The sequence below is a fragment of the Lactuca serriola genome, chromosome 2, assembly GCF_051521515.1.
Source record: "Lactuca serriola cultivar US96UC23 chromosome 2, Lser_US96UC23_V15, whole genome shotgun sequence".
Lineage (NCBI taxonomy): Eukaryota > Viridiplantae > Streptophyta > Magnoliopsida > Asterales > Asteraceae > Lactuca > Lactuca serriola.
This window is the reverse complement of record NC_136409.1, coordinates 42730135-42742105: the sequence shown is the minus strand read 5'-3', so window position 1 is coordinate 42742105 and position 11971 is coordinate 42730135. Positions and strand designations below refer to the sequence as shown.

Here is an 11971-nt window from a genome sequence, read left to right as displayed (position 1 = left end):
TATGTGAGTTTTTACCGACTTAGAAATGACTATAAATATTCTAAAAATGCAAGATTAACAATAACAAAGCTACCATTTTAGTTGTGGAAAATGTTTTTTAACTAGTATTTGAAATCGCGTTTGCCGTAGGTTTTTACTTGTCTTTTTTTTTTTTTTTTTTTTTTTTGCGTTTTAGCAAAGTATAGAAGAGAAAATATATATATATATATATATATATATATATATATATATATATATATATATATATATATATATATTATTGGGACGGTGGATAAACATAAAATTTTAGAAAACAAAGGGGAAAAAATGACAATTTACAAAGTTAAAGATGAAGGGTTAAAAGTGATATTTAAAAAAGTAAGAGATTGAAAATATAATTTTACAAAATAAAAGGGTTACAAATGATAGATCATTCAAATATAAGGGATTAAATTCACCATTTATGATTTGTAGTTGTATATTATGCATTAAGAGTGGTAATATTAGCTACAATATCACTCTCTCACATACTATTTACTCCTCGTTTTCAAAATTATTATCTACGTATAAAAAAACATATAAATTAAAGAAACATTAATTACTATTAATTTTATTAAATAAAATGATACTTATAGTTTTTATGTTGCATTTAACTAAAAAAGACTATTATTTTGAAAAAAAAGAAATATATATATATATATATATATATATATATATATATATATATATATATATATATATATATAGAGAGAGAGAGAGAGAGAGAGAAGAGTTATATGGAAAATGAATAATTAGGACAACACATATTTGAACCAATGAAAACATGACAACACATCACTTCCACAATAACATCCATAATACATTACTTGTGAAGAAAGAAATGGACACGTGTCATTTGACTATTAATATAGGATTGAGTTCTATGGAAAACAAATAACTAAGGCAACATCTACTGGAACCAATAGTCAAATGACACGTGTCCATTTCTTTCTTCACAAGTAATGTATTGTGGATGTTATTGTGGAAGTGATGTGTTGTCATGTTTTCATTGGTTCAAATATGTGTTGTCCTAATCATTCATTTTCCATATAACTCTTCCCTATATATATATATATATATATATATATATATATATATATATATATATATATATATATATATATATATATATATCCATTTCTTTCTTCACAAGTAATGTATTGTGGATGTTATTGTGGAAGTGATGTGTTGTCATGTTTTCATTGGTTCAAATATGTGTTGTCCTAATCATTCATTTTCCATATAACTCTTCCCTATATATATATATATATATATATATATATATATATATATATATATATATATATATATATATATATATATATAGGATTGGGTTCTTTGGAAAATAAGAAATTAGGGCATCAAGTGAGGATCAATCAGCATTTGACACATGTATTTAGTTAATTAATTTATAAATAATGGTTTAAAGGGTATCAAAGTAAATCTATACTTGGAGGCGTAAACCTAGAACATTATACTGGACAGTTTTTCATATAGAGTCGGGATAAGTTATTGATTTTTGGGGGGATCGATTGGTGTAAACGTCGATTGAGGTCAATAGGCGACAAATACCAGAAGATTTCCCGCCCAGGTTATGATCTGATAGAGAATTGAGCGGGATCGGTTAGGATTTTTGGGGGGATTGGTTATTTTTCGTGCTATCCTTCTCCGGACGACCACCACGTCAGTTTATCTCCTCATCACAAAATTCCTGTAATCAGATAAGAAAGACAACTTAATTTATCATTTATACTTATATGTCATATATATTCTAATTATTTATAATAGTACATATCTATATTGTTGAAAATACCTCAACTGTTCCACTAGAGATTTCCAGGTCATGCAACTCAAAATTTTGTTTCTTTTTTACTTTGATTAATTAATTTTAAGTAATGGGTAAAGGAAGAAAGAGAGCATATACATATACGAGTTCAGCTGTTTGAAGCATGTAATGATGCCTCTATTACAACTGCATTTGTGGATGCTCCTGCACAAAAATTCTCACGTATTTGCTGTTAGGGAGGTTCAAACAATATTAGAACCTTCTTGTCACTAACATTATCATCAGCATGATCATATGAAACCAAATTAAATGAAGGCATTGAGTCTGGAAATTTAAATTTCTTCCTTGATATGATGCTTATAATTATTTTAGCATTATATTCATATCAATATTATAATTATATTGGAATTTATAGGATTCTAAATTTCATAAAGATTTGCCCTATTTCAGTCAGTTACATATGATGTCTTTTAATTCCAAAAATGATGTGTTACGCAGTTAATTATGCAAAAAGTACTTTATAAAAAACTAACATTTTGATATATATGCACAGGGATATTTGTTATCGATGGATCGTGGACAGCCTTTGATATATACTCAAAGTGATGGTACTGTCAAAGTATTTAATTGTATATGTTTACTACTTGGTTTTTTTAGTTAATTTAGTAATTTTTTGAAAGTTTGAGTTCGTACATTTAAATAATTGTTGGATTTCTGCACATCATTATTTTTAAATTGTTCTTTTATAAATATCAAGTTGATGAATATGCTATATTAAACTATAGTATTTTCACGTTTTCGTTGAAGTATTCTTATAAATTGATTAACGTAGGTGAAGAAGATCAGTTGTGTGATTATAATCACACCAGGACACTTAAACCTTCAGGAAAAAGTGAAGAATGTTATGGATCTGAGTCTTCTCCTTCAGATAGTTTCTTTAGCCCAGGAGTATTAAAGGAAATAGATGAAATCATATACAGAAGAACAAAAAAGAAACTTGATTTCATGGATGAAAATCCTACAGGAGCAGGAATTGATATTTGCAGTTCAGCTTCTACTCTTTGTTCTCCGTATATGAACAAAGTAGTTTCAATTACAAGCAAGATTACTGATATTGAGATTGATATTTGCAAGTCAATATTATGCTCAAATAGAAATATTCGGTAATGTGAATGTTGGGATTGCGAGCTTGATCATAATCCAAGTACATTGATAAATTCATTGAAGATTTTGAGGATGAAGTACATGGCGAAGCTTATGTTATCGGAGCACAATATTCATAAAGAGATGCTGATTTCTGAAGCCAAAGTTTTTCAGAATGAAAATATGTTAAATGCATTTTGATATGTAAAGTGAATAGATATATACTTTTTAATGTGATGTGATGATTGTCTAAAGTACATTGTCTATTTTGCATTTTCAAACTAAAGTGCATTTTTGTCTATTTTTACATATATGTCAATTTAGTCCTTTTTGTATATGCAAAAGCTGAATTATGTGCATTCTTTACATAAAGGGTGCATTAGACATGGTATTAGAAAAAAAATTTAATTTTTTTTTGTTTATAGAAAATTTAAAGTAGGGTATATATGGTCAAAAATGTATCTTATTGGAGTTTTTCAACATTGTAATATGATGCAGATACTAAATGGTCCAAATTGACCGTTATTTAATATTTCGAAAACATAATATTATGATCAAGACTTTAAAATGACGATAATGCATTTTCTGTATTTTTTTATTATTTTTATATAAAATTGTCAATGATGCCCTTTTTGGAAAATAAATTCAATCTTTGTATAAAGGGAAATTTTGTCCAATTTTACATACAGTTAAATTTAGTCCAATTTTACAACTTTCTTGACCGGTCCATTTTAAAATAAAGGGCAATTTCGTCCATTTTGAACATGATTCATACATGTTGTTTTCATTAAATAAATGTCAATTTGCTCCATTTTAATACAAAGGTTAATTTCATCTATTTTTACCATTATGCATAGAAGTTGTTTTCATGTTTTATTACTTATTGATAACTGTAAACATCATTAAAAGTACCAAACATTAAGAAAATACATTAAAACATAAAACAAAAGATGATGTGATGTATTTCTAAAGTACATTGTCTATTTTGCATTTTCAATAAGTAAAGTGCATTTTTGTCCATTTTTACATATATGTCAATTTAGTCCATTTTGTATATGTCAAAGCTAAATTATGTGCATTCTTTACATAAAGGGTGCATTAGACATGGTATTATAATAAACTTTTAATTTTTTTTTATAGAAAATTTAAAGTAGGGTATATATGGTAAAAAATATATCTTTTTGGAGTTTTTCAACATTGTAATATGATGCAGAGACTAAATGGTCCAAATTGACCGTTATTTAATCTTTCAAAAACATAATATTATGATCAAGACTTTAAATGGACGATAATGCCTTTTCTGTATTTTGTTTATTATTTTTATATAAAATTGTCAATGATGCCCTTTTTGAAAAATAAATTCAATTTTTGTATAAAGGGAATTTTTGTCCAATTGTACATAAAGTTAATTTTAGTCCAATTTTACAACTTTCTTGAATGGTCCATTTTAAAATAAAGGGCAATTTCGTCCATTTTGAACATGATTCATACAAGTTGTTTTCATTAAATAAATGTCAATTTGGTCCATTTTAATACAAAGGTTAATTTCGTATATTTTTAGCATTATGCATATAAGTTGTTTTCAAGGGTGCGTTAGACATGATATTTCAAAAAAAATTTAAATTTTTGTTTTTTTATAGAAAATTTAAAGTAGGGTATATATGGTCAATAATGTATGTTATTGGAGTTTTTCAACATTATAATATGATGCAGATACTAAATGGTCCAAATTGACCATTATTTAATCTTACAAAAACATAATATTATGATCAAGACTTTAAATGGACGAAAATGCCATTTCTGTATTTTTTTAATTATTTTATATAAAATTGTCAATGATGCCCTTTTTGAAAAATAAATTCTATCAACATATATGAAAGTATAAAGCAGATGAGTAGTGGTCAAAAATTGACATAAATGCCCTTTCTCTAGTTTTGTTATTAATGTTATATAAAATTGTCAATAATGCCTTTTTTGGAAAATAAATTCAATCAACATAAATGAAGGTATAAAGGGAAATTTTGTCCAATTTTACATATGGTTAAATGTAGTCTAATTTTTCAACTTTCTTGACTGCTCAATTTAAAAATAAAGGGCAATTTGGTCCATTTTGAATATGATGCATACAAGTTCTTTTCATTAAACAAATATCAAATTGGTCCATTTTAATACAAAGGGTAATTTGGTCTGTTTTGGTATTATGCATAGAATTTGTTTTCATGTATTTGTTTGACATTTTCAAATAAAATATTATGGTATTCCATACGCATTGCAGGTAGTAGAAGTTATTATTCATGTCATAACCGTTCACATAACCGTTTACATATCATACTACAAAATGAGAAGTCGGTTTTCATCATATATAATTTTATTATGAAACAATTATTGTTTTGATTACAGAATATAAGGTTGTTGAAGATATGGGTATGTTGCAAACCGATGGCGTTTCATCAATAAAGAATCAACCTGAACATAACAATATTGATTTTACATCTTGTAAGTAATGCTTATTGTTAATTTTAATTTACATTATGTAAATAGCTCAAAGCGTAGAACATTGTGTATATTGTAACAAGAAATCAAAGTAATACAAATGTAGCTTTTTTATACAGTTGAAGACTTTTTTAGCTGCAACAAGGAAGTATTTGATATGCAGATAACTCCAGAGTCGAATACAGTTGAGGTATATTGATACAATTCAGTTCATTTTTAGTTATTATGTAGATTACTATATTTATAGATATAATTCTTTGTATGAGACATTATAATTTTAGATACTTACCATTTAACAGGTTGAATAATTTTTTATAACTCAGAATATGTATATTCTTATTATTAATTTATTTTGTTTTTTTTTTATTATTTATTATACAGGAAGTTTGTGTTAGTCTTGAAGCAATATATAATCGGGTTGTAAAGGATAAGAGTGAACTGTAAAAAACGCTAAGCGAAGCAATGTACAAATTTCCAGGAAATGAGAAATTAAATTTTTTGATGATGACTATTGGAAATCTGTTGCCTAGTAAAGATAAAGTTATAACGCTACAGTCGATTGATACAGTATCAACACAAAATGAAGTCATAAATGTTGATGACTTAGGTTATATGGATTTTCAAAAAGAAATAAGCCAAAATTTAAAAGAATAAAATGTTATCTTCAGATCTCCGAAAAGCAGTAACAAGAGAAAGTCAATGCATGAAGATGAATGGTCACTTCCTGACGATTTTTTTACGCCAGAAGTGTTGGCTGAAATAAGTATCATTTTTGAAATTCTTGATGTGTATGTTCTATAACAAAAAATTAGAAATATAAGGTTTATACAAAATATATATAAATTAAAAAACTATACTTTTCCAAAAAAAAATTCACCTGCTAAGTTAAGAATATCGTCTTCTGTATTCAAAGAGCATGAGTCATAAATCTTGCAAATAGAATCTTCATGTATGTAAGCTGAATTTAAGTCTCCAATGTTTACATACATCGTTCAATAGTCTCTGAAGAATTAGTAACTGTTGAACCAAAAATCAGTGACAATTGAATTAACTGTAAGATCTGGAAAAGAACATTCAAAATCACTAATGTTTAAAATGAAGTTGCTTAATGTGAATTTTGGTAGGTTGTGGAATTTGTTTAAATGGTATGATTACTTTTAACATAAATTGAAGTTGCTGCATGTGAATTTGTGTAGGTTGTGGAATTTGTTAGAAGCTGTTTTGGAGTGAGCAGAAGTATTGTCTTTGTAAGTGCCAAAAGTTGTATTCGTAAGTGCTGTTACTGGTTTATTTTTTATTGTCTTCATAATTTATCTTCTGGCTAATGATTTCTCAAATAGCAGATCAAAATATTGACCTAAAGGTTTAATATTCAAATTGGTAAATATGTTTTTGTTTTCAATAAACTAAAATCAATGTATTCTGCATAGAATTCCCATCAGATTAGAATTTTGAATTGAAATTGCATTAGTATATTCTGATTGTACATACTTTTTTTGCAAACATGAATAGTTTTAACGAGAAAGGACCTAAATACCCTTTAGAAGTCGACCAAACTATCTGTGAGCAAATGAAACATAGAAATCACAAACGAAATTGAAAATAATGAAATTGATGAAACCAATTTTGGATGATACGTCTGTATGGATCTGCTACTCCTGGAAAAATGCAGTTTTGCAAAATCATGCAAGGGCAATTTCTGATTTTCTGATTTTTCAAATCCGAAACAAGATTTCAGTGTATTTGTATCAGTTTCTGCAGATGTCGTTGAAATGTATGTGAAGATTTAATCGAAATTTCTTTTGAAAACCTGAGTAATTGAAAAATCGGTGAAGTTGAAATCGTTTTGAATTTCGAATTCAAAACTCAATAATCAAAACCGCTCAGTTTTCAAATTCAAAATCGATTTCGATTTCAAAATCGATTACCAGTTGGATTTTCGAATTCGTAATTGATTTTCCAAACCACATTTTTACTGAAATACCCTTTTGAACACATCTTGCGTATTGTTGTATGTTTTTGCGTTGTCAACTTCTAATTCGCTGGTTTTATTTATTAGGGTTTGTCTTATTTTCCAAATAACTCAACCCTATATATATATATATATATATATATATATATATATATATATATATATATATATAGTCAAGATCAAATAAGAAGAAATTTTTGGTAGGAAGGTAAGAAGTTTTTTTTCCATATAGTTTTTTAGCAAACAAACAAAATGAATCATCATATGATTCATTTGTAAGATGATTCATAAGAAAAAATTCTCAAAAAACATGTCGATTCATTTATACAATGATTTTGTTGTTATTCACTAAATTTGTCATAAAAATTAATATTTTCTTAATTTACTTAAAAATGAACCATGGAGATGTTTTTTAAAATTTTTTTTTTCTAGTGAATCATCTAGTGATTCATTTATTTTGTTCGTCAAAAAAATATGTACAAAAGAAATTTCTTACCTTCCTAAAAAAAATTTCTTACCGGATCTATATCCTCTCTCTCTCTCTCTCTCTCTATATATATATATATATATATATATATATATATTATATATATATATATATATATATATATATATCTTTACTATCTTATAAAAGAAATCCCACTATTTCTAAAAATAGATTGAATAAAATAATAATATTTTTTTAAGACGTCCAAATCATTAAGCTAATTGTACAACTAATCATTAATAAAATAATATTAAAATTTAAACAAACTCCTATAAATCTTCTCTTCCAAGGTTTTGACCAGATCTTTTTTCATCCAAATAAATACTCAACACCCTATAATTTGGTCATTTCATGAATTTTCTTTATTTTTAATATGACATGTTTCCAAAAAAAACTAATGATTGAATTGAAAATAATCATTCTCCATCGAAAAGAAATTAATTGTCGAAACAAACTATTTGTCGTCCGCCGCTTTGCGCGGGTAAACGGCGTGTGTGTGTGTATATATATATATATATATATATATATATATATATATATATATATATATATATATATATATATATATATATATATATATATATATATATATATATATATACCAATTTGAACCCACGGGTCAACAATTTCTGCCCACGTGAAAAGACCCGAATAGAAATCGCCAAATCCCAACATGCCAAGTTGAACAAAAATCCTCTTTGCATAAATCAGTCAATCATACGCAACCCAGAAAAAACCCCAAACCAAAAATCGCAGAAATTCGATTAATACAAATCTAGGGTTTCAGAAATCGCGAAGGGAATTCCTGTTTGTTGCTTCCAACATGAGTCTCACCCAATTTTCAATGGTAAAGCGTTCTTGTTTATGTTTCTCCCTTGTAGATGCTGATGCTAATCCTCCCGATATGTTAATATTCTATGCTGTAGTTTGCAGGGGAGTGTATATTGAATATTCAACTGGAATCTTTCCTTTTGCTCATTGAATTGCATTCCTTTATACTACGCTATGTATGAAACTTCATAATTCTTTTCTTAAGGATGTGAATTATGATTCATGAACGTATGCACGATTAAGCAAGTTTCAAATATGCGTTTGAGTTGTCTAAAATGGCAAGAGGAAACTTTAATTACCTGGATTTCAAGGATATCAGTATGAGAATCAATATCTACATGAGACCCAAACCAATTAGGGTGTGCAATATTTTAGTTAGAACCATTGAGGAAGCTTTCTTCTTCACATTACTTTTCTATTTTTGTTACATAACATTAGTAAAATTTGATCTAATTATTACATATATTAAAACCCAAAATCTGTTGTTCTGATATGTTTGTCTGCTTGAACTACATAACAAAAAGTGCAGGTTGAAGAATTAGCTTTTCTAGTAAAAGACAATCTTCCTTGCAAGCATCTTGTTCTATCAATGGAAGATATGCTAGTTGATTTCCTTCAAGATGATACGAGGTTTGTTTGCTTCTTTTTAAAGAGTAAAACTCAGATCTCCTTGAAATACACTTCAAATTGGCAAATGTCAAGACTTTTCAATTCAAATTCTTTTTCCTCTTTTACTTATTGTTTCCCTACATTTTCCTTTTCTCAAAAGATTATTCCAACATAATTTAACTTAACAAAATCTTATTTTTTCAACGTTTGATTACAAATTCTGTTGGTTAAAACTAAATAAAAGCCATGTAATTGTGATATGAGTCAAGGCTTTTTCTTGCATTTTACCCTTTTGAGTAATTTTACATCATTCTAAACTTCATCCTAATAAATAAAAAGATTTATTTTCACAATTTGTCGATGTATTGCAGCTTAGATGAAGAGCTAGAGTTGCAGCCAATGAATCCCTACAATCGTCTTCTCTTACATCGCCTTGCTGATATTTTTGGGTATCTTTCTTTTCATTATTTTATATAATTTATTGTTATCACTTCTTAAAATGTTACTTATCATCTTAAAAAAACCTCATTTTTTTGTTGCAAGATTTTCTCACCAATCTATAGGTGAAGGAGATGAAAGACATCTTGTTTTAAAGCGTTGTGAGGACACATCAATGTATGTCTACATCACTAATTTTTAACAGTTTTTTTTTTATTTTTTATTTTGATCACTTTAACCAAAATATAGTGAATGTTATGTATTATTCCCAAAATTAACCGAGGGCAAATTTGTAAATAGTCATGACATTGTGGGAGTTAAAAAGATGTGAATGCCCTCCTCATCTTCATAGTAAACTATCTCTGAGGTAGAAAAAGGCGAGACATGGACTTGTTCTAGATCGCCCGTTTGTACAAAAGACTAAAATACCCTCCTCATCCTGATCATTTAAAGTAGCTTTTGAAAGCATGTCGAGTAGTGTCATGTCATTTGAAATTCTAACCAATAAACACAAGTTCAAGATTATGATGAGAGACTTTTCTCATTATTCTCTCTTAAAATACCCTCTAGATCTCCCGTCTGTGCAAAAGACTAAAATACCCTCTTGCAGGCCTTCCATTCTTGTTTCAGATATGTTATGGGAGCATGATGAATACCAATCTCCAATCACATCACAACTCTTATCAAGACGAGAAGATGGCTCTCCCGGTATTTTTATTTTTTTTTATTTTTATTTTTTCTTCCCAAACAGACAGCCTTGTACTGTGTTTGACATGCATTGGACTGAGACTGATGTCAATGAAACAAAAATTGCGACTACAAGACAAAATTGCACCTTTTTGTATTCCACAAAGTTGGGATTGAAAATTGTTCTCAATCTATTGTTTGTGAAAAAGACGAAAATGCCTTTGTCAATGTCATCACATAAAATATCCATAACAAGCTTGTTCAATCCACTCTACTCCTGCAACTTTCATAAGTATGAAATTGATTATTCTTATTCTCTCAGGGACAAAAGTGGAAACTTTATCTTTAGCTCATGTATCTCTAGAGGACAGAGAGGCAGCTTACCTGGCAGCCCGAAACCGTATTTTCTCAACAGAAGATGATGACGTGGCATCACTTGATAAAAATAGGCCTCGAAATAATCCGATTGTTGCTCGACGTATGATCGCACATGCACTTGGTCAAAGAGTCAAACAATCTAATCAAGAAGGGTTGAAAAGTCAAAAGGGTGGTCAAAGTCAAACCGTTGGTCCAAGTTTGCAATTACAAACTCGTCCGAAGTCAAACGGTCAAAGTCAAACTAAGATATATTCGAATAAGAAGGTGCCTCAACAAAATACCGAAAATACCCTTTCGAGTGCAAGAAAATGTGAAAATCTAAAAGAGGAACATATTGGGGCTGCAAAACGGATGTTTGCTCATGCCTTGAGAATGCATAACACAAAAGATAATGTAGTTTCAAAGGGTACCCAAATCAAGCAAAATGACAATCTTACCCCTTAGGTACTTTTCCCTTTTTGACTTAATGGACTTAATTGAGACATGTATATTTGATTGTATCTTTTCGGCTTAATGCATAAAGCCATAAAGAACAACCTAATACTAAAAATAGTCTTTTAAGTCTAAAAAATATAGCAATATATTATCTTACCTTTAATTTCTTTTTATTACAACATTGCTATTTCTTCTATCACTTGCATTCTAACTAAATTGTTCCATGTAAAGGTTAGGGCATTTCAAACTTGAAACAAACAAAAGGAAAATAGAATGTTTTTGATGATTCCTCTATTCTTAGAAGACGTATTACAACAAGATATAACCACAAGATCTTCCTCTAAAATCATGTGAAAATAGAAGGTGAAATTTGGGAAGTGGATCTTTTGATGTTGAAGAGAAATTTGCAAATGATGTCTTGATGTAGGGGCTTTGGAAAATGGTGAATATTTGCAAGAAAAAAATTTCCCTCTTTTTGTGTTCAATTTTAGCAATGTTTTTAAGCTAAGTTTTTGTAATGATGTTATGGTGAAAAGAGGGTGAACTTAATGTCCTTTGTATAATAATACAAGATGTGCATGTGAAATTGAAGATGGAATTTGCCTTCTCTTTAATATTTATTTTGTCTTGAAGTAATGTTTGCTAGATTTGAAATTGAAGTTGGTGCCTTTTTTCCAATGATTTTGGTTATGAA

The 11971-nt window shown here is 28.2% G+C and overlaps 1 protein-coding gene across 2 annotated transcripts; it reads left to right on the top strand.

The window, feature by feature from the left end:
- Positions 1-8544: 8544 nt before the first annotated feature.
- On the top strand, positions 8545-11891 carry LOC145086196 (uncharacterized). Of its 2 annotated transcripts, none has more exons than XM_079023941.1 (7): positions 8545-8746; positions 9260-9360; positions 9711-9788; positions 9883-9954; positions 10388-10485; positions 10787-11286; positions 11509-11891. In XM_079023941.1, the coding sequence occupies exons 1-6, from the start codon at positions 8723-8725 to the stop codon at positions 11284-11286; spliced, it is 873 nt and encodes a 290-aa protein (XP_078880067.1). In that variant the 5' UTR covers positions 8545-8722; the 3' UTR covers positions 11509-11891. The 2 variants fall into 2 exon arrangements, with proteins under 2 accessions (XP_078880067.1, XP_078880068.1); XM_079023942.1 differs by having other exon boundaries at positions 9255-9360.
- Positions 11892-11971: the final 80 nt, after the last annotated feature.